A 23,462-nucleotide genomic window follows, 5' to 3' on the forward strand; every position below is an offset into this window, starting at 1 on the left:
CCTTCAGCAGAGGTGGAACTGTAGCGATAGATAGACGATTCATCTTCATATCTGTGCCATTCGAGCGTGCCCATGCTAAAATTCACTTTTGGCCACTGTGGCCGAAGAGGAAGAGAGGCCTAACTCTGCGGAAAATCTGTCTCCCTCCAGCAGGTTGCGGTTTTTCGTTGTTTTGCCCATCAAGCAAAGAATTTTTGAATGGAGGTCAAATAGTGCGTGTAGAATTTGTTCAACAAAAACATGAATGGCTTATTTGCTACGTGACCGTTTATTTAATCAAATATAAATTGTGTAATGCTTAAGTTGTTACGAGTGTACTGATAGAAGTAGGACTCGTGACATCCCGGCAACTTTGAGAGAAAAAATAAGTTTATATTAGAGTCTGGAGATGGAAATGCATAGTCATGACATGAGGCTATAAGCATCGTACAGATTTCGATTGAATTACAGGCGGTAGAAGTAAATAATAATATTCGAATATTTAAAAAATAAAATAAAATGTAATTAAAATAAATAAAGAAGGGTTCGGACATTTAAAGGACTACAGTTCCCATGTGCTAAAAGTACAATTGTGCTTTACGTCATGACGGTCACGCAACACGCCCACGCTGTCAAGGTTGCGGTTTTTTGCGGTGACAGCAAAGCGGCACACGCCATGTTCAGTGGAAACAAAAGGGGCAAGTTTCCACTGCTTGGTTGCCGGGTAAAGAAATAACATCGCTGGCTAGTTAGCAAAATTTGATGAAAAATGATAAAACGAGTATGAGAAGGGATTATTTTTTGGGGGCGGGGGGCTGATTGGAAAATTGCTGGAAGTTGTTACAATGCCCTTGTAAGTATCTCCCTTGGACACTGTACTGAGTGTGTTTGGAAAGGGGATTGATTGGGCCTACCGATGCGAGGTTGCCAGTCCATGTTTGCAACAAAAAGAAAGCAAGAAAGAAGGAAGAGCTTAGTGTAGTGGGAAATGGCTTTGAAACAAGATGGAGCACATTTGTTTTTAGACTATTGGCTAAGCTAATGTTACTTAGGTCTGACATTATAGGCTAGACATTTTAAGAGGTCTTGAAAAGTTGCAAACGGTATCAAGCTAGTTAGCTACATTCAGTTTATTAATGTTAACGTTTAGTCAGTTAGCTACATGTTGTAGTTTAGTCATGTTAACGTTTAGCTAGCTAGTTAGCATAGCAACGCTAGCTACCGTTAGTTATTTTTAACTAACACGCCGCAATTCGGCACAGCAGTAAATTTGCTATTTTGTGGTCACATGTACCACCTAACTAGTTACCAAATCACAATTTACTGCTAACTACCTGTTTTTACTAGTGTCCATGTTGTTGAAGTGTAAATGAATATCCGCAGAAGTAGTTAGTTAAATAGTCATACGTGACAGAACATTTGCAATATTGCATGTTGTCTGTAAGATGTAACGTTACTAGTTTAATAATCATTTTCTCAAACTAAACATGATCATATTCTTCTGGTAGACTACTTAAGACGCATCGTTTTTTTTGTTGTTGCCGTCTCTGACACGAAGCTATAGCAGATGCCATCATGATTGCAGAGGACAAATCACGTTTTGGGAGTCTTGAGTACCTACTTTTTTGTTGTTGTTCATTGTAATGGGACACAATAAGACATGCAAAACATCATCTTTCTCCTTTACAATGTTATGTCAACATGAAACTGTACGATAGGTTACCAAGTTGATGATGATTTCCTTATTGGTGCTTTACACCCAAACACTGTCAAAAGACGTTTGACTATAAACGTTTGCGGAATGAGAAGAATACACGTACATGTTTTTACCCAGAGGCCAACATTTTAGACGTATACCTTCTACCACATCCAAATAAACCACAGCAAGCAACGTAGCTATGTAAATCAGCATAGAAATCAGCTAAAAGCACACAGTATGAGCAGCAGTTGTAGCTCACTATGTGCTTTTTGATAACCTGTACAGAAAGGGTTCCATGGTATCAGGTGTATATTTTTTTTATTGATATTCAAATCCTTTATTTTTTTAAAATGTGTTTATTTGCACAACACCAAGAGAAATTCCTAGTAACATTTTGTTGCATGGCTATAAAGTATTCTTATTCTGATCACAACCACATCTGTCCTGTTTTCAGTCCGTCTACAAACCAGGTGTTGTTGGGTCGGGAAACACCCAAGCACTATGGGATCACTTCTCCTATCAGCCTGGCCCAAGCCAAGGAGGCTGACCTGGTCCTCACACACAGGCTGACTGAGGCCCTGAAACCATACGGGGTGTTTGAAGAGGAGCTGGAACTACAGCGCAGGTAAGATGGTTGTCACTACTAGGCTAAATTGTCATGTTAGAATGGGCACAAGTTTCATCAAAGCCTATTAAGGGTGGTGGTGGTAGGATGAGGCCTATTAGGAGAAGTTGTGGTGGTAGGATGAGGCCTATTAGGAGAAGTAGTGGTTGTGGTGGTAGGTTAAGGCCTATTAGGGGTGGTGGTAGGATGAGGCCTATTAGGGGTGGTGTTGGGTTGAGGCCTATTAGGGGTGGTGGTAGGATGAGGCCTATTAGGAGAAGTGGTGGTAGGATGAGGCCTATTAGGGGTGGTGGTAGGATGAGGCCTATTAGGAGAAGTAGTGGTGGTGGTAGGTTGAGGCCTATTAGGGGTGGTGGTAGGTTGAGGCCTATTAGGGGGGGTGGTAGGTTGAGGCCTATTAGGAGGGGTGGTGGTGGTAGGTTGAGGCCTATTAGGAGAAGTGGTGGTGGTAGGATGAGGCCTATTAGGAGAAGTAGTGGTGGTGGTAGGATGAGGCCTATTAGGGGTGGTGATAGGTTGAGGCCTATTAGGGGTGGTGGTGGTAGGTTGAGGCCTATTAGGGGTGGTGGTGGTGGTGGTAGTAGGTTGAGGCCTATTAGGGGGGGGGGGTGGTGGTAGGTTGAGGCCTATTAGGAGAAGTAGTGGTGGTGGTAGGATGAGGCCTATTAGGGGTGGTGGTAGGTTGAGGCCTATTAGGGGTGGTGGTGGTAGGATGAGGCCTATTTGGAGTAGTGGTGGTGGTAGGATGAGGCCTATTTGGAGAAGTGGTGGTAGGATGAGGCCTATTTGGAGAAGTAGTGGTAGAATGCTGCCTATTTGGAGAAGTAGTAGTGGTGGTGGTAGGATGCTGCCTATTTGGAGAAGTAGTGGTGGTGGTAGGATGAGGCCTATTTGGAGAAGTAGTGGTGGTAGGATGAGGCCTATTAGGGGGGGGGGGGGGGTGGTAGGATGAGGCCTATTAGGGGTGGTGGTAGGTTGAGGCCTATTAGGGGGGGTGGTAGGTTGAGGCCTATTAGGAGGGGTGGTGGTGGTAGGTTGAGGCCTATTAGGAGAAGTGGTGGTGGTAGGATGAGGCCTATTAGGAGAAGTAGTGGTGGTGGTAGGATGAGGCCTATTAGGGGTGGTGATAGGTTGAGGCCTATTAGGGGTGGTGGTGGTAGGTTGAGGCCTATTAGGAGAAGTAGTGGTGGTGGTAGGATGAGGCCTATTAGGGGTGGTGGTAGGTTGAGGCCTATTAGGGGTGGTGGTGGTAGGATGAGGCCTATTTGGAGTAGTGGTGGTGGTAGGATGAGGCCTATTTGGAGAAGTGGTGGTAGGATGAGGCCTATTTGGAGAAGTAGTGGTAGGATGCTGCCTATTTGGAGAAGTAGTAGTGGTGGTGGTAGGATGCTGCCTATTTGGAGAAGTAGTGGTGGTGGTAGGATGAGGCCTATTTGGAGAAGTAGTGATGGTAGGATGAGGCCTATTAGGGGGGGGTGGTAGGATGAGGCCTATTAGGGGTGGTGGTAGGTTGAGGCCTATTAGGGGGGGTGGTAGGTTGAGGCCTATTAGGAGGGGTGGTGGTGGAAGGTTGAGGCCTATTAGGAGAAGTGGTGGTGGTAGGATGAGGCCTATTAGGAGAAGTAGTGGTGGTGGTAGGATGAGGCCTATTAGGGGTGGTGGTGGTAGGTTGAGGCCCATTAGGGGTGGTGGTGGTGGTAGTAGGTTGAGGCCTATTAGGGGGGGGGGGGGGGGGTGGTGGTAGGTTGAGGCCTATTAGGAGAAGTAGTGGTGGTGGTAGGATGAGGCCTATTAGGGGTGGTGGTAGGTTGAGGCCTATTAGTGGTGGTGGTGGTAGGATGAGGCCTATTTGGAGTAGTGGTGGTGGTAGGATGAGGCCTATTTGGAGAAGTGGTGGTAGGATGAGGCCTATTTGGAGAAGTAGTGGTAGGATGCTGCCTATTTGGAGAAGTAGTGGTGGTGGTGGTAGGATGCTGCCTATTTGGAGAAGTAGTGGTGGTGGTAGGATGAGGCCTATTTGGAGAAGTAGTGGTGGTGGTAGGATGAGGCCTATTAGGGGGGGGTTAGGATGAGGCCTATTAGGGGGGGGTGGTAGGATGAGGCCTATTAGGGGGGGGTGGTAGGATGAGGCCTATTAGGGGGGGGGTGGTAGGATGAGGCCTATTAGGAAGGGGGGTGGTGGTGGTAGGATGAGGATAATAACTGGATCCGATATCTTGCCAGTACATCAGCCAATTATTATTGGCTGGTGGGGCGGCAGGTAGCCTAGTGGGTAGTGTTGGACTAGTAACCGAAAGGTTGCAAGATCAAATCCTCGAGTTAACAAGGTAAAAATCTGTCGTTCAGCCCCTGAACAAGGCAGTTAACCCACTGTTCCTATGGCGTCATTGATAATAAGAATTTGTTCTTAACTGACTTGCCTAGTTAAATAAAAAAAGGAACTTCTTAGGTTGGTGTTTTGGTCAGTACTAGGTAGACTGTATTTGTGGTTATAAAGTGCCATACTAGTTTAGTTATGATTTTTTTAAAGACTTCCTCTAAATCATGCTTTGGTTTCCATAGAATACATGTGTTGGGAAAACTGAACACACTGGTGAAGGAATGGATCCGTGACGTCAGTGAGACAAAGGTATGATTTTACTTCCTCCTCCTGGCGGTTCTCTCTGCTACTACAGCAGGGGTCTGGTGGTCAATGGATGTGTCCCAAATGTTCCCTTTTTAGTGTACTACTTTTGACCAGGATTTTGCACTATGAATGAAATAGGGTGCCATTTGGTACATGGATGATATTACAACAACAAGGCAGTGTTGCCTCCCATAATGCAGTGTTGCCTCCCATAATGCAGTGTTGCCTCCCATAATGCAGTGTTGCCTCCCATAATGCAGTGTTGCCTCCCATAATGCAGTGTTGCCTCCCATAATGCAGTGTTGCCTCCCATAATGCAGTGTTGCCTCCCATAATGCAGTGTTGCCTCCCATAATGCAGTGTTGCCTCCCATAATGCAGTGTTGCCTCCCATAATGCGGTGTTGCCTCCCATAATGCGGTGTTGCCTCCCATAATGCGGTGTTGCCTCCCATAATGCGGTGTTGCCTCCCATAATGCGGTGTTGCCTCCCATAATGCGGTGTTGCCTCCCATAATGCGGTGTTGCCTCCCATAATGCGGTGTTGCCTCCCATAATGCGGTGTTGCCTCCCATAATGCGGTGTTGCCTCCCATAATGCGGTGTTGCCTCCCATAATGCGGTGTTGCCTCCCATAATGCAGTGTTGCCTCCCATAATGCAGTGTTGCCTCCCATAATGCGGTGTTGCCTCCCATAATGCGGTGTTGCCTCCCATAATGCGGTGTTGCCTCCCATAATGCGGTGTTGCCTCCCATAATGCGGTGTTGCCTCCCATAATGCGGTGTTGCCTCCCATAATGCAGTGTTGCCTCCCATAATGCAGTGTTGCCTCCCATAATGCAGTGTTGCCTCCCATAATGCAGTGTTGCCTCCCATAATGCAGTGTTGCCTCCCATAATGCAGCAGGTTATGAATGATATATATTTTTTGTCCTCCTAGAATCTGCCTGCCTCAGTGATTGAAACGGTTGGAGGGAAGATCTTCACATTTGGGTCCTACAGGTTAGGAGTCCACACTAAAGGTAATTGTGTCATCTTTAGGAGGGTTACAGGTTGTTGAGTTGTGGTTAACACATTTGGGAACCTACAGGTCAGGAGTTCACACTGAAGGTAGGCGGCACTATAGTACGGTCAACCTTTTCATTTTGATGTTGTCCTCTAATCTTAGGAGGACTTGTCCAATAGCAACATTTTCTCCGGTTTGGTTTTTAAAGTTCCTTTGACATTCTCTTTGAAAAGCACTGTATAATATAGTATATAATACGCTATATAATATACTTATTAAACACAGCCTGGGTGCACTGCATAGGTAAAACATTTTCACACAACTCTTTATCACAGTGAACTTTTGAATTGTTGTGTCTTGTCCTTGTCCCTGTCCTTGTCCTTGTCCCTGTGTAGGTGCTGACATTGATGCCCTGTGTGTGGCTCCTCGGCATGTGGAGAGAACAGACTTCTTCTCCTCGTTCCTGGACAAGCTGAAGGAGCAGGAGGAGGTCAAAGATTTGAGGGTGGGTATCTGGACTATCTCAATTACATTGCCTTCATTCCTTGCGTCTTCTTTCCTCTTCTCAAACACCATTTTGTACATCGACTAACCTGTACCCCCGTACGTTGACTCTGTACCAGTACCCCCTGTATATAGCCTCCACATTGACTCTGTACCGGTACCCCCCTGTATATAGCCTCCACATTGACTCTGTACCAGTACCCCCTGTATATAGCCTCCACATTGACTCTGTACCAGTACCCCCTGTATATAGCCTCCACATTGACTCTGTACCAGTACCCCCTGTATATAGCCTCCACATTGACTCTGTACCGGTACCCCCTGTATAAAGCCTCCACATTGACTCTTTACCCCCTGTATATAGCCTCCACATTGACTCTGTACCAGTACCCCCTGTATATAGCCTCCACATTGACTCTGTACCGGTACCCCCTGTATATAGCCTCCACATTGACTCTGTACCGGTACCCCCTGTATATAGCCTCCACATTGACTCTGTACCAGTACCCCCTGTATATAGCCTCCACATTGACTCTGTACCGGTACCCCCTGTATAAAGCCTCCACATTGACTCTTTACCCCCTGTATATAGCCTCCACATTGACTCTGTACCGGTACCCCCTGTATATAGCCTCCACATTGACTCTGTACCGGTACCCCCTGTATATAGCCTCCACATTGACTCTGTACCGGTACCCCTTGTATATAGCCTCCACATTGACTCTGTACCAGTACCCCCTGTATATAGCCTCCACATTGACTCTGTACCAGTACCCCCTGTAAATAGCCTCCACATTGACTCTGTACCAGTACCCCCTGTATATAGCCTCCACATTGACTCTGTACCGGTACCCCCTGTATATAGCCTCCACATTGACTCTGTACCAGTACCCCCTGTATATAGCCTCCACATTGACTCTGTACCGGTACCCCCTGTATATAGCCTCCACATTGACTCTGTACCGGTACCCCCTGTATATAGCCTCCACATTAACTCTGTACCAGTACCCCACTGTATATAGCCTCCACATTGACTCTGTACCAGTACCCCCCTGTATATAGCCTCCACATTGACTCTGTACCAGTACCCCCCTGTATATAGCCTCCACATTGACTCGGTACCCCCTGTATATAGCCTCCACATTGACTCTGTACCCCCTGTATATAGCCTCCACATTGACTCTGTACCCCCTGTATATAGCCTCCACATTGACTCGGTACCCCCTGTATATAGCCTCCACATTGACTCTGTACCCCCTGTATATAGCCTCGTTATTTTATTGTTACTCTTTATTTTTGTATTTTAGTAAGTATTTTCTTAACTAACGGGGCTGCAGCGTAGCCTAGTGGTTAGAGCGTTAGACTAGTAACCGGAAGGTTGCGAGTTCAAACCCCCGAGCTGACATGGTACAAATCTGTCGTTCTGCCCCTGAACAGGCAGTTAACCCACTGTTCCCAGGCCGTCATTGAAAATAAGAATTTGTTCTTAACTGACTTGCCTGGTTAAATAAAGGTTAAATTAAAAAAAATATATATTTTTCTTGAACTGCATTGTTGGTTAAGGGCTTGTAAGTAAACATTTCACTGTAAGGTCTAGTTTGAACACCGGTTCTATTCGGAGCATGTGACAAATACCATTTGATGAGAAGGTAAGAGGCCTCGCCCCTCTGACCTTCGTATCCAATGGGTTTTGAGAAGGCGGTGAGAAGAGGACGTGAGGAATTAAGGCAATGTATTTGCGATTCTGGTGTTGGTAGACTAAAGTTGAGGTGCAGACTGTTCATCAACTCTTCTTTTTTTTCCCCCCCAGGCTGTTGAGGAGGCATTTGTCCCCGTGATAAAGCTGTCTTTCGACAGCATTGAGGTATGACATTTGAAAGTATTTATTGTTTATGGTTTCATTATAGGCCTAAATGTGAAGTTGGTTCAGGTCATTCAATATGAATTGAGATTTGCGGCTTTTTTTTAAATGTCCAATGATTTTTGTGTATTTCTAGATCGATATCCTGTTTGCTCGGTTAGCGTTGCAAACCATCCCAGAGAATCTGGACCTCCGAGATGACGGGCTGCTGAAGAACCTTGACATCCGCTGCATTAGGAGTCTCAATGGTAACACTGAGCTCTTTTATATCTCCTGAGCTCCGGTCCTGATGTGGTTCAGTTGGTAAAAAGGGTGCCGCTGTCGACAACGGTGTTGTGGGTTCAATATTATCGCTGGGGTCACATGGTAAAATGTATGTCGCTTTGGATAAAATCATCTGCCGCGTGGTTTCTCCACTTCACTGATGTTGATATTGGATCCATGTTAAAAACACAAGGTCTAACAATTGGTTGTTGGCTCAACCTCTGACCCTACCTACACTTAGTTGAAAGCATCCACTGTGTTGTAGAATTTCAAGTAATCTGCATTGTCTATGTTATCCCCCTCTGTCTATTGTGAGTGATAATGACTTGGATGTTTTTTGTTGTTGTCAGGTTGTAGAGTTACAGATGAAATCCTCCATCTTGTGCCCAACATTGAGAACTTCAGACTGACACTGAGGACCATCAAGCTGTGGGCTAAACGTGAGTTGGATCTGTGTAGTGTTGCGTAGCGTCAAGCATAGGAGTACAATCATTTGCCTTGGTGGAAACAACTGAGTCGGCATCTCCTGTAAGCGTGTGTATGTGTCTGTACTTGTGTGTTTTGAGTCGGTCCCTGTACTATATCAGTTTGTACGTCTTGCTGTGTAACACTGTTGTGGCTAGGCAGGTGGGATTATCTCTTTCTCACCTTGTCCTCTTTTCACACAAACTATCAACTAATGGCATGTCAACACGCTGGGCCCACACTGACAGCCTTCAGGTCCTATTCCCTAAACAGGATTAGCCTCTAAAATAAACTGAGTCATGGCATTTTTTTACACAGGACAGACCACGCCCCTCGTGGCCATGGTGAATTTGTTTGGCTTGCATATGCTGCCTGGCAACCAACTGTCCAATCATGTTTTGTCTTGTGGGAACAACTGCCGTGGAGTCACTCACCTGCTTGTATAATAGGCCAGGTGCATAACTAAGCCCAATCCAAAACATCCCCAGCCCCACCAACCCTTTGGTGATCTTTAGAAACTAGATAGATGTAAGCTATATGGCATAAGCATTTCCAAGTTTATTGGGAGGCAAGGCAGAACAATCAAGGAATTGCCTTTTGAATTACAAAATCAGAAAAATAACACTGGTGCCTTGTGGTCATTGATGTAATGCCCTTATTAGGTCTTTGTGTTTCTCTCACCTGTACCAAATGGCTCAATTACCATCACATGTGAATCTACTGGTATACTTTACCAGAAAATGTATCTACGACTCGCTTGCCTCTATCCTGCTGACTGGCATGTAGGGCAACAACAACATAACTAAATCTACGCCATCTACAGTGATAGACACGTCCTCCCCCAGTTCATAACATCTACAGTGATAGACACGTCCTCCCCCAGGTCACAACATCTACAGTGATGGACACGTCCTCCCCCAGTTCATAACATCTACAGTGATAGACACGTCCTCCCCCAGGTCACAACATCTACAGTGATGGACACGTCCTCCCCCAGTTCATAACATCTACAGTGATAGACACGTCCTCCCCCAGGTCACAACATCTACAGTGATGGACACGTCCTCCCCCAGGTCACAACATCTACAGTGATGGACACGTCCTCCCCCCAGGTCACAACATCTACAGTGCTATACACGTCCTCCCCCCAGGTCATAACATCTACAGTGCTATACACGTCCTCCCCCAGGTCACAACATCTACAGTGATGGACACGTCCTCCCCCAGGTCATAACATCTACAGTGCTGGACCCCCCCCCCCCCAGGTCATAACATCTACAGTGCTATACACGTCCTCCCCCCAGGTCACAACATCTACAGTGATGGACACGTCCTCCCCCAGGTCATAACATCTACAGTGCTGGACCCCCCCCCCCCAGGTCATAACATCTACAGTGCTATACACGTCCTCCCCCCAGGTTACAACATCTACAGTGCTATACACGTCCTCCCCCAGGTCATAACATCTACAGTGCTATACACCTCCTCCCCCAGGTCATAACATCTACAGTGCTATACACCTCCTCCTCCAGGTCATAACATCTACAGTAATATCCTGGGCTTCCTGGGTGGTGTCTCCTGGGCCATGCTGGTAGCCAGGACCTGCCAGCTCTACCCCAACGCCGTGGCCTCCACCCTTGTACACAAGTTCTTCCTCGTCTTCTCCAAATGGTAAGCAGTCGCTCTCCATTCGGATGTGCTCTGTGACCTGTTTCTCATGGCCGTTGAGTTGTTCTGTCTTTTTGAAGGAGATTTCTTTGTTTCTCTTTAGTCTGAAGTAGAGGTCGACCGATTGATCGGAATGGCCGATTTTAATTAGGGCTGATTTCAAGTTTCCATGACAATCGGAAATCAGTATTTTTGGGCGCCGATATGCCGATTTTAATTTATTTTTTTAATTTTATTTTTTAATATATATGTTTTTAATTTTATTTAGATTTTTTTTTACACCTTTATTTAATCTTTTTAACTAGGCAAGTCAGTTAAGAACACATTCTTATTTTCAATGACGGCCTAGGAACGGTGGGTTACCTGCCTTTTTCAGAGGCAGAACGACAGATTTTCACCTTGTCAGCTCGGGGGATCCTTTCTTGCAACCTTACAGTTAACTAGTCTAACGCAATAACGACCTGCCTCTCATTGCACTCCACAAGGAGACTGCCTGTTACGCGAATGCAGTAAACCAAGGTAAGTTGCTAGCTAGCATTAAAATAATCTTATAAAAATCAATCATAATCACTAGTTAACTACACATGGTTGATTATATTACTAGATATTATCTAGCGTGTCCTACATTGCATATAATCTGACTGAGCATACAAGTATCTGACTGAGCGGTGGTAGGCAGAAGCAGGCGCGTAAACATTCATTTAAACAGCACTTTCGTGTATTTTGACAGCAGCTCTTCGTTGTGCGTCAAGTATTGTGCTGTTTATGACTTCAAGCTTATCAACTCCCGAGATGTGGCTCGTGTAACCGAAGTGAAATGGCTAGCTAGTTAGCGCGCATTAATTGTCGTTGTGTTGCTGGTTCGAGCCTAGGGAGGAGCGAGGAGAGGGACGGAAGCTATACTGTTACACTTCCTATACTAAAGTACCTATAAGAACATCCAATAGTCAAAGGTTAATGAAATACAAATGGTATAGAGGGAAATAGTCCTATAATTCCTATAATAACTACAACCTAAAACTTCTTACCTGGGAATATTGAAGAATCATGTTAAAAGGAACCACCAGCTTTCATATGTTCTCATGTTCTGAGCAAGGAACTTAAACCTTAGCTTTCTTACATGGCACATATTGCACTTTCACTGTCTTCTCCAACACTTTAAACCAAATTGAACATGTTTCATTATTTATTTGAGGCTAAATTGATTTTATTCATGTATTATATTAAGTTAAAATAAGTGTTAATTCAGTATTGTTGTAATTGTCATTATTACAAATATATATATATTTTTTTAATCGGCCGATTTAATCGGTATCGGCTTTTTTGGTCCTCCAATCGGTATCGGCGTTAAAGAATCATAATCGATCGACCTCTAGTCTGAAGTGTGTATGAACCGTGAACACATTTTTCTCAGTCCTTGGTGCTTGTTGCAGCTCTATTACTGCTGTTTTCCTTAGGAACATAGTGAAACAAGATGTGTGTCTAAAGGGGTGACTGACTGGTGTATTGGGGTTGCCTGACCTACTGGTATTACCTGGTCTGTATCATCACACTAAACTTGAGTTGTGTTAATGCAGGGAATGGCCCAACCCTGTTCTCCTGAAGCAGCCAGAGGACTGCAACCTGAACCTGCCAGTCTGGGACCCCAGGGTAATGTTGATCATAATGTTGAACCTGCCAGTCTGGGACCCCAGGGTAATGCTGATCATAATGTTGAACCTGCCAGTCTGGGACCCCAGGGTAATGTTGATCATAATGTTGAACCTGCTTGTCTGGGACCCCGGGGTAATGTTGAACCTGCCAGTCTGGGACCCCGGGGTAATGTTGAACCTGCCAGTCTGGGACCATGGGGTAATGTTGAACCTGCCATTCTGGGACCCCAGGGTAATGTTGAACCTGCCAGTCTGGGACCCCTGGGTAATGTTCATAATGTTGAACCTGCAAGTCTGGGACCACGGGGTAATGTTGAACCTTCCAGTCTGGGACCACGGGGTAGTGTTGATCATAATGTTGAACCTTCCAGTCTGGGACCCCGGGGTAATGTTGAACCTGCCAGTCTGGGACCCCTGGGTAATGTTCATAATGTTGAACCTGCAAGTCTGGGACCACGGGGTAATGTTGAACCTGCCAGTCTGGGACCACGGGGTAGTGTTGATCATAATGTTGAACCTGCCAGTCTGGGACCACGGGGTAGTGTTGATCATAATGTTGAACCTGCCAGTCTGGGACCCCGGGGTAATGTTGAACCTGCCAGTCTGGGACCGATGGGTAATGTTCATAATGTTGAACCTGCCAGTCTGGGACCCCAGGGTAATGTTGATCATAATGTTGAACCTTCCAGTCTGGGACCCCGGGGTAATGTTGAACCTGCCAGTCTGGGACCCCTGGGTAATGTTCATAATGTTGAACCTGCAAGTCTGGGACCACGGGGTAATGTTGAACCTGCCAGTCTGGGACCACGGGGTAGTGTTGAACCTGCCAGTCTGGGACCACGCGGTAGTGTTGATCATAATGTTGAACCTGCCAGTCTGGGACCACGGGGTAGTGTTGATCATAATGTTGAACCTACCAGTCTGGGACCCCGGGGTAATGTTGAACCTGCCAGTCTGGGACCCCGGGGTAATGTTGAACCTGCCAGTCTGGGACCCCGGGGTAATGTTGAACCTGCCAGTCTGGGACCCCGGGGTAATGTTGAACCTGGCAGTCTGGGACCCCGGGGTAATGTTGAACTTGCCAGTCTGGGACCCCGGGGTAATGTTGGACCTGCCAGTCTGGGACCCTGGGGTAATGTTGAACCTGCCAGTCTGGGACCCCGGGGTAGTGTTGATCATAATGTTGAACCTGCCAGTCTGGGACCCTGGGGTAATGTTGAACCTGCCAGTCTGGGACCCCGGGGTAGTGTTGATCATAATGTTGAACCTGCCAGTCTGGGACCCTGGGGTAATGTTGAACCTGCCAGTCTGGGACCCCGGGGTAGTGTTGATCATAACTACGACAGGTGTTCATACTGTTACTAGTCCGGTCCTGAGCAACACTGACTACGTCAAGGACGGTCATGAACTTAACTACCTCAAGCATTTTACCTTCAGAGCTGCCAAGTTAAGGGAAATACAATAAAAACAGGTGGTTAATTAACCCTGTTCCACCAGGACGTATCCCAGGGTGTTAACCGTGTAAAGTCTAGAGCCAGGGGTTTTTCCCTGTAACATCTGTCAGTCCCACTTCTTTCATCTGTTCCAGTACAAAGACATTTGATTCACCTGCATTAGATGCTTCATAACACTATTATCAAGATAGAACTCTTGAGAATGTGTTTAACTATTGTACCAAGTGACCCCTTCTGCATGTAGTGGAGGGTTTTGATTGGCTCTGAGTGTCCTAACTGCTGTTCCAGGTGACCCCCAGTGACCGGTACCACCTGATGCCCATCATCACACCAGCCTACCCCCAGCAGAACTCTACCTACAACGTCTCTGCCTCTACGCGTGCCGTCATGGTGGACGAGTTCAAACAGGGTCCGTAAAGCCGTCTCAAATTCTAACTTTATACACAAACTGTTGCATCCACTCTTAGGTCCAGTCTCTCTGAAACTGGATGCTCTTTATACAAAACCCTTCAGGCCAGAGTCCTAATTTCAGAGACTTGAGCAAGAAACATACTCCCAACATTCACATAAATGATCCATTGATGTGAAAAAGGGAAGGAGCATCAAATGTAAATTGTTTATGCCTATGTCAAGTAAATTCAGCCTCCTTCGGGTGTCTTTTCTCAAGGGGTTCCCTAACGGCTGTCTTCATTGTAGCCTTAGCTACGTTGCCTCATCTGTAGTTTTTTCCTTTTTGGTTCTCCTTCCGTTTTGGTCAACACGTTTTCCTTCCCCTCTACAGGTCTGGCCATCACAGATGAAATTTTGCAGAGTAAAGCAGAGTGGTCCAAACTATTTGAAGCACCAAACTTCTTTCAAAAATACAAGTATGTATTAAACAGCTTATCCTGTGGGACACGCATGGTGAGACAAACCAACTATTTCAATAAAGATTTCGATTTTCAAAATACACCAACCACCTCACTCGCACCTTTTTCAGTAAATGTGAAGTTCTCTTGTTCCTCTCTGTATATGTAATCCACTCATTCAGTTTGATTTATTTGTGTTATTAAATAAACACTTCAGGCTTAGACAAGATTCAAAAGATGCTTTCTTCTGCCCTAAGCACCCTCTCTGATTCTCAAAACAATGATCGTAAAGACAAATACAATGTTAATGTCATACAGAGCCTGAAGTCCAGTATAATCACTGCTATTACCTATAGACTGTGCTCTCTAATGTAAGCACAACTCAATATTTGATGTTTGTATATTTTAATATCTTACTAAAGGTAGGTACTTCAGCTGTAAGGTTCTTATTATACTGTACATCTACTTCCCCAAATAAAATGATTTAGTTAAACATTTGCACTATGTATTTCTTGTTAGTCTTCATTTTGTAGATATGATTTTTTTGTTATCAAGTTTTGATCGTGACAAATCCTTTTAAGTTGTAGCATAACATTAGCAGGAATCCATGTGAAGAATACAAGATTTAAGTCATTGGATCTTTGTTTCATTCTATACATGTGGGTACCACATCCTCTTTCACTTATCAGTTCTGCTCAATCTTGAGAAATGTACTTGAATGTTGAAATCTGAAGTGGGGGGGGAGTAAAGATGAAAATATAATTTTGTTAATTGGTTTATCAGTAATATGCAAAGAGCATGATGCTAGTCTTGTACAGTGGCAACAATTATGTTACTGAAGAGGCCTTGTCCTTGGCGGAGGAGACATTCCTCCTCTTGCAGCCCCAATCAACATGTAGACCTATTTACAGAAGGCTGATCTTTTTGTTGCCCAGTCCCCTCCTTTAAGGGTTCTAGATTGACTTGTTCCAATCCCCTTTTCTTTTACCAAAATCTTCTATTCCCGAGGCTCTCTATTTGAAATCAAATCCCCTCAAGTCTTTTGGGAAATCAGTTTGATCCAGATCCTTTCTTTGACAGAGAAGTATCAGAACATGTTGATGTGTAATTGCCTTAAGCACACCCTGGCTTAAGCACCTCTTCTTATCCTTTGAGTTGCTGACAGAGGAAAGGACAAAATGCACCAGCACATTCTGGACAGTCATTTGACAGCACTGGAGAGCCTGAAAACATGGATACAATTAAAAGTGATTTAAAATAAATCCAGCCTGTGGATTGGACTGCAGAGTTAGAGGAGTCAGTATATATCCAGCCTGTAGACTGGACTGCAGAGTTGGAGGAGTCAGTATATATCCAGCCTGTGGACTGGACTGCAGAGTTAGAGGAGACAGTATATATCCAGCCTGTGGACTGGACTGCAGAGTAAGAGGAGACAGTATATATCCAGCCTGTGGATTGGACTGGCGCATTCGAGGAGACAGATGTTATGCTTTGATTGTTATCCAGGTTAGACTGTTTCTAAATCAGGCTTGATGAACATATTTCATAATCAGACCGTCCTGCTGGTCTGGCTGGCACCCTGCTGATTACTACACCCGTTTCTCTGTACTGTTGCTGTTTGAATAAATCAATCATTTGTCCTGGGCTCAGACCTTTTTATTTTCAACGTGGCCTGAAAATGAAATATCTTATCCTTTTCCATTCATCTGCTTGGTAATGTAATCCTATTTATAATATTCTAACCGTGTGGGAACTGATCGGAACGAGCTCCTGTGATTGGACTAACAGTGAAGTAGTGTGGTTAACAACCGGTGCAAGGCAGAGTATACAGTAGGAAATGACTGCTTGGTGCTGCTGTGATAACTGCATGGAGATTGTACATGTAGGCAGACAAGACATGTAAGTGAATACGTTTGTACAGTTAGTGTAATAATAGTGACTTTCAGTATACTTAAATATCGTGGAAGATATATTTTACACTAAATTAGGTTTGTTCTCAAGTTGACGGGAAGAGGGTTTGGTGAATGAATTATCTTGGTAGTGCGATTTGGGTTTTTCTCTGGCTAGTTTGGATTTGTTATGGAGTGTTTGTAGCTGTTACTGTGACATGTTTGTGTAAAAGACATGTTCAGTTTAGGACGATGTAGTTTCTTGCCTTTTTAAAACACAGACGTTGGTCATTTATTTGTAGTTTTTTTTAGCTGTTTTAGTTTGATAAAGTGTGTTTTTAGAAATGAACATATTTCCATGACCTGCTGCAGGGTGGTGGCGAGGACTGGGTGGACTGGTCCGGGCCCCTCTGTGCCTGGGGCTCTCCTAGCCTGGGGCTCTCCTAGCCTGGGTTCGTTTCCTGGCTGCTGTCTTTAGGGGTTCCTAGCCTGGGTTCGTTGCCTGGCTGCTGTCTTTAGGGGTTCCTAGCCTGGGGCTCTCCTAGCCTGGGGCTCTCCTAGCCTGGGGCTCTCCTAGCCTGGGTTCGTTGCCTGGCTGATGTCTTTAGGGGTTCCTAGCCTGGGTTCGTTGCCTGGCTGATGTCTTTAGGGGTTCCTAGCCTGGGTTCGTTTCTTGGCTGCTGTCTTTAGGGGTTCCTAGCCTGGGGCTCTCCTAGCCTGGGGCTCTCCTAGCCTGGGGCTCTCCTAGCCTGGGGCTCTCCTAGCCTGGGTTCGTTTCCTGGCTGCTGTCTTTAGGGGTTCCTAGCCTGGGTTCGTTGCCTGGCTGCTGTCTTTAGGGGTTCCTAGCCTGGGTTCGTTGCCTGGCTGCTGTCTTCAGGGTGTAATGGTAATGTTCTGTCTCTTATGTTCCAAGGCATTATATTGTGTTGCTAGCAAGCGCCCCCACCGAGAAGCAGCACCTGGAGTGGTGAGTACTGACTGTGTGGGGGGGGGGCTGGAAAAACCTTTGGGTGAGATTATATGACTGACTGACTGAATGAGGGTGGAGACATGGTGTATTACATGTGAATCAATTTCAATGTTACTCTTTTAAAGCCTTTATTCACCTACTGTTAGGGAATACATTAGGAAAAGTGCTGTTTTTCTCTGTCCTGGCAGGGTTGGTCTGGTTGAGTCTAAGATCAGGATCTTAGTAGGAAACCTGGAGAAGAATGAGTTCATAACGTTGGCCCATGTCAACCCCCAGTCATTCCCTGGACCCAAGGAAAGCAGGGAGAAGTGAGTTTATTATACAAGGTTGTAGTAAGCTCTTAATAGACTATTTCTCACCTGTCTTGTCTTTTCCAGAGAGGAGGTCAGCACCATGTGGGTGATAGGGGTTATCTTTAAGAAGATGGAGGCATCAGAGAACCTCAACGTTGACCTGACCATTGACATCCAGTCCTTTACTGACACGGGTATAAAATCACCTTACTCAATTCAACTCAGGAATGTAGAATTTGAAAACGATATTTGTCATGTTTTCTGCACTTGTATCTAGTTCTAGTATTTGACACAAACTAGCATGCTAATGTTATATTAAAAAGTTATATTTTCTAAATGCTTCCTGCAGTGTACCGGCAGGCGATGAACAGCAAGATGTTTGAGGCGGACATGAAGATCCAGGCCATGCATGTGAAGAGGAGACAACTTCACCAGCTACTGCCCAACCTGGTCATGCCCAAACGCAGGAAGGTACGACTTCCTACTGCAGCTACATGTCAGTTAATTATTTAGTCTGCTCCTTGTTAACAATAGAGGTGTAACACTCATTTATAGAGTTTTATATTCTGCTTTTCACACAGTCTCTTAGCTGACTGATTGCTTGCTTGCGGTATTGAGTTGTAACCAGTGTCGTTTTGTTCTGTCCTCCAGCACTCGACAGAGGGGCTTCGTCAGATAAATGACAGTAGTCTGGACCTATCGTTAGACAGTGACAACAGTATGTCTGTGCCATCCCCCACGGCCATGCCAGCCACTGTGCCCACGTCAACCCCAGTGAAGTGTGGCCCACTAGGTCCCCATCCAAGTCCCCTTGCGGCTGCAGCCGGCCAGCCTGAGGCCCCAGCTGTGAAGAGACCTGGCTCGCCTATGCAGGAAGAGAGGAAGCGGTTCAAATCAGATGCTGAGGTATTCAATCTTTAATTGTCCCAGTAGAGAAATTCCATCTTCATTGTGTAGCCAGGAGTTTACCGATAATACTGTGAAATGTATATTCCCTATATGTTTTATTCCAGCTTTTTACTGTCATTTTGAGACGCCTCTCTTCTGTCTACAGATTTGTCTCTTATTTCTGGCATAGTAGTGGGCAGTGTTGGGATAAAAAAAAAAAAATAAAGTAACACTATATTATCGTGTGTTACTTTCATTAAAGAAATCTGTTTGTTTGACTGTCGGGAGGAGCAAGGATGACCTACCGAAGATAGTCTACTTACTAGGCGGCAGGTAGCCTAGTGGTTAGAGCAGGTAGCCTAGTGGTTAGAGCAGGTAGCCTAGTGGTTAGAGCAGGTAGCCTAGTGGTTAGAGCAGGTAGCCTAGTGGTTAGAGCAGGTAGCCTAGTGGTTAGAGCAGGTAGCCTAGTGGTTAGAGCAGGTAGCCTAGTGGTTAGAGCAGGTAGCCTAGTGGTTAGAGCAGGTAGCCTAGTGGTTAGAGCAGGTAGCCTAGTGGTTAGAGCAGGTAGCCTAGTGGTTAGAGCAGGTAGCCTAGTGGTTAGAGCAGGTAGCCTAGAGCAGGTAGCCTAGTGGTTAGAGCAGGTAGCCTAGTGGTTAGAGCAGGTAGCCTAGAGCAGGTAGCCTAGAGCAGGTAGCCTAGAGCAGGTAGCCTAGTGGTTAGAGCAGGTAGCCTAGTGGTTAGAGCAGGTAGCCTAGTGGTTAGAGCAGGTAGCCTAGAGCAGGTAGCCTAGTGGTTAGAGCAGGTAGCCTGGTGGTTAGAGCAGGTAGCCTGGTGGTTAGAGCAGGTAGCCTGGTGGTTAGAGCAGGTAGCCTAGGGGTTAGAGCAGGTAGCCTAGTGGTTAGAGCAGGTAGCCTAGTGGTTAGAGCAGGTAGCCTAGAGCAGGTAGCCTAGTGGTTAGAGCAGGTAGCCTAGAGCAGGTACCCTAGTGGTTAGAGCAGGTAGCCTAGAGCAGGTAGCCTGGTGGTTAGAGCAGGTAGCCTGGTGGTTAGAGCAGGTAGCCTGGTGGTTAGAGCAGGTAGCCTGGTGGTAAGAGCGTTGGGCCAGTAACCGAAAGGTTGCTAGATCGAATCCCTGAGCTGACAAAGAAAAAAAAAAGTGATTCTTCCCCTGAACAAGACAGTTGACCCACTGTTCCCCGGTAGGCCGGCATTGTAAATAAGAATTTGTTATAAACTGACTTGCCTAGTTAAATAAAGGTTAAATAAAAAAAATACTAACTCCGGTTTGAGCACTACGTCCTCCTCCTCTGTGGCACTGCTTTCCTGTGCTGCTGAATTAGCCATGTACACTGCAAGACAAACGTATGTACAGACCCCCCCCCCCCCCCCCCCAAAAAATACATTAATTCAATTTCTGGTTATAGACTGCACCTACACAGACCCATAGAGATGTATAGAGGACACACTTCCCACTAGACGGGGTAGCCCTCTGTGGGCTTTGCGATCAGAGAAGCGATCAATGGCAAAGATCAGAGGTGCACCCTCTCTGCGTTTCTATTGGACAGTAGCTGTCATGGCTTTCCCCCAACAGTTTTTCTACGCTACGCTAAATGAGGAAATGAGATATGATTGTGAAAGTAACCACGCAAGTAACTAATAAAGTTACCCAATTTAAAAAGTAAACCATTACTTAACTCCGTTACTCATATAGAGTCATCTGAATACTTAACGCGTTACCCTGAGTCCATTTATTGATCTACTAAATATGCTTAACGGATAAACTTCTCTTCCTTTGTAGGATTCAGCTGTTGAGAAAAATCCTTCAGGGGAGACAGTCCCCACAAGCCTGACCCCCTCTCCTCCGCCCACCATGGGCCCCCCAGCGGCCCCCCGCACCTCTCGCCAGGAGATGCTGGAGGAGGAGGACCCCTCCCCAGTCCCAGAGACTAGGACAACAGAGAATGGGGCAGCTGCCGGAGAGGAGTGCACCACTGTGGAGGCACAGGCACGTAACAAGCTTATCCATAGTGTCACATCATCATGTATAAATATATTCATTGTTGTAGTCTATCTTTTCAGAATGTTTGGCTACATCTTGATGCTATTATAAGAAGCATATATTTTTAATTAATGCTAGATTTAGAAGAGTCAGGTGAACATGGTTAGATAGTTGTGATAAACTGTTCTGTGGGCCTTGCTGTTCCCAGGTCAATGAGGACAGTATGTCCGAGGAGATGCCTGCTTCTGAAGGGGAAGGCAAGATGGAGGCAGATATTAAGGTATCAATGCACTCTATTTTTCTGTCTGCCTCTCTGTCTGTCTGCCTCTCTGTCTGTCTGTCTTCTCTCTCTCTCTGCCTCTCACTTTCATAATTCATGTCTGAAAAGTGTACAGATCATTTTCTATACGGTCTATATTTCCACTTTGGTCTGTCTGTTGTTAGTTTTGCAGCCAAACTACAACTTGATTATCTTACTCTTCCCTCAGCGAATGGTCAGTGCGGATCTGTCTGATGTGCCCCTCCTGCCAGCCAACCCAATTCCAGTGGTGAAGAACTCTATAAAGCTTCGCCTCAGCAGGTAGGAGAGAGGACAGACAGACGCATCTACTCGCCTCCCCGGCCCCTATACCCTGAACTCTACTGTGGGTGTCCTAAGACATTCTCAGTCCTCTGCCACGGAATGCCCACAGTGCTGCAGATAAAGACACAAACCGACAACACAGGCGACTAGACAGACGTCATCTCTTTTCAACCAGGGACATTGTCAGTTGACATGAAGGACGTAGCTGCAACTGTCTCCACAAGAGGGCGATGCTGCTCTTCTGCTGAATTCTCCTAGGTGACTTCCAACCTATACCTTACTGGTTAAAGGGTAGAAGTTGTCCCATAGACACAGATCTAGGATCAGCACACCTTCCCCTGAGTCTTAGTAAAACACAAAACGGACCCTAGATCAACATGTCGGCATCTTCATCCTACTCCTTCCAGAGCTGCTGGTTACCAGGAATAAACAACGTGACATAAAGGTGTCATCTTTCCTGTGCATGCAGACGTGTGTGCTGTGCGTGGACGTGGATGCTCATTGGTTCTCTCTCTTCTTCTCTCCTCATTGTGTTGTCCAGAGAACAGATGATGACGGAACAAGTTCTGTTGACTAATGATGTTGGGATTTCTTTGTCCCAGTGGTTTACTGTGTGTGTGTGTGTGTGTGGTGTGTGTGTGTGTGTGTGAGTGAAGCACCTTGGTATGATGTCAAAACGTACTTTGAGTAATAAAGAAGAGCAGAACGGAAAATGAAGATTGGGTCAGTGGTGTTAGATGTCTTCCTGTTACCGTTGTGATATACCGAAGTGTGTAACAGATGACAGGTTATGGCTGCGCCAAAGGTAGTACACTATATAAAGGGAATTGGGTTCCATTTGGGACGCCCAAAGCTAATCACTGTCAGTCAGTCAACTGTTGGGATGTGAGGTGGCCTTTGGGGTTGTATGGAGATGTATAGGAAAGGGTATGAGGGTGTTTGGGATGCCTCAAAAAGACATGGACACAGTCAGACACATGCAGCTAACGCTTGCTAAAGGAACTAGCTCAGGTTCGAGTACATACAAAACACAATAACTTTGACCAAAAAAAAGAAAGCTCACAACTTCTGTGGGAACAGAATAGCTTAGTCTCTTCAGGATAGTTTAGTGTTTTTATTACGGTAGTCGTATGTACAGGATACACATGGAAAACATTGTCTGACGAAATGCTAACTGGTTCCTTCTGGACAATGCGACAATAATAAGAACTAATAAAAGATAACAATAGAAACATGAAGTAGATGTCACAGTAGAATAGAATAAACCTTTTTTTTTTTTTTTAAGTATAATAACAGGAAGTCACAATTTCTAGTACAATATTTGGACAGGGTAGAATAGTCAATAGTGATACAGGTCTATAGTCTAGAGATGACAAGGAGTTAAGAATTGAGTTCTACAGGAATGTTCAGATTATATCAGAGGAAAATATGGTTTTAGAGGGCTATGGCTGGCATGTTGATTGGAGAAGTGGTCTGGTGTCTTGAGTAGACCATTTAGTTATATATATGCATAGACTTAGAATGAATAGAACGGGTGTAGTACCTCTGACCATTCTAATCATTCTGATTCTATGTATACATGCATTGTACAGTAACTGTTAGTGTCATGTACCAAAAACATGAAAACGATGAAAAACAATTATTTTTCTTTTGCGTGGAACATGTAAGACTTGAGCTTTCGTATTGATGGATTATTTGAATAGATATATAATTACTCAACTATCACGCAGAAGGTTAAGAGCACAAATATTCTTTGTTGGCTATTAATTTCTGATTTACTAGGTCATAACATAATTGGGATGTGCCAGAATAGTCGACGGGTTGAGTACTCGATAGTATTGTTAGAGGACGACAGTTATTTTTGGTTTCACAGGTTTGTTTTGAAAAGTTTTAAAACGATGTGTACTGAATTTTCACTTAATATTTTGTTGATGTCTTAACAAAATGTAGCTTTTGTCTCGGTTGTTTTGTGCTAATTGTGTGGGACTCGTATGTTAACGATGAATCTGAATTTAGACCACTGTCAACATAGGGTGCGTTAATCTACATGAATAGATCATTTTCTTCAATGACAAAACATTATTTCCCGTTCTTACAATGCTCTTTTTCAGTTCAAAATTGTTTCTTAGGTGTATTTGTAAGGACGAGGTATTGTACTTTTTTCCCCCTCAAAAATAAAGCTCTACGTTGCAAA

The 23,462-nt window shown here is 45.1% G+C and overlaps 1 protein-coding gene across 1 annotated transcript; it reads left to right on the forward strand.

Moving 5' to 3' along the window:
• The first annotated feature begins 583 nt into the window (after window positions 1-583).
• LOC139414913 (poly(A) polymerase alpha) lies at window positions 584-23,462 on the forward strand. Its single transcript, XM_071162530.1, has 20 exons — window positions 584-832; window positions 2,133-2,303; window positions 4,866-4,932; window positions 5,866-5,947; window positions 6,327-6,436; window positions 8,246-8,299; window positions 8,433-8,544; window positions 8,911-9,000; window positions 10,558-10,696; window positions 12,271-12,343; window positions 14,088-14,208; window positions 14,581-14,665; window positions 17,450-17,503; window positions 17,695-17,814; window positions 17,884-17,993; window positions 18,149-18,270; window positions 18,451-18,705; window positions 20,485-20,691; window positions 20,894-20,965; window positions 21,174-23,462. The coding sequence occupies exons 1-20, from the start codon at window positions 825-827 to the stop codon at window positions 21,267-21,269; spliced, it is 2,148 nt and encodes a 715-aa protein (XP_071018631.1). The 5' UTR covers window positions 584-824; the 3' UTR covers window positions 21,270-23,462.

This window comes from Oncorhynchus clarkii, chromosome 8 (genome assembly GCF_045791955.1).
Source record: "Oncorhynchus clarkii lewisi isolate Uvic-CL-2024 chromosome 8, UVic_Ocla_1.0, whole genome shotgun sequence".
In the NCBI taxonomy this organism is placed as follows: domain Eukaryota; kingdom Metazoa; phylum Chordata; class Actinopteri; order Salmoniformes; family Salmonidae; genus Oncorhynchus; species Oncorhynchus clarkii.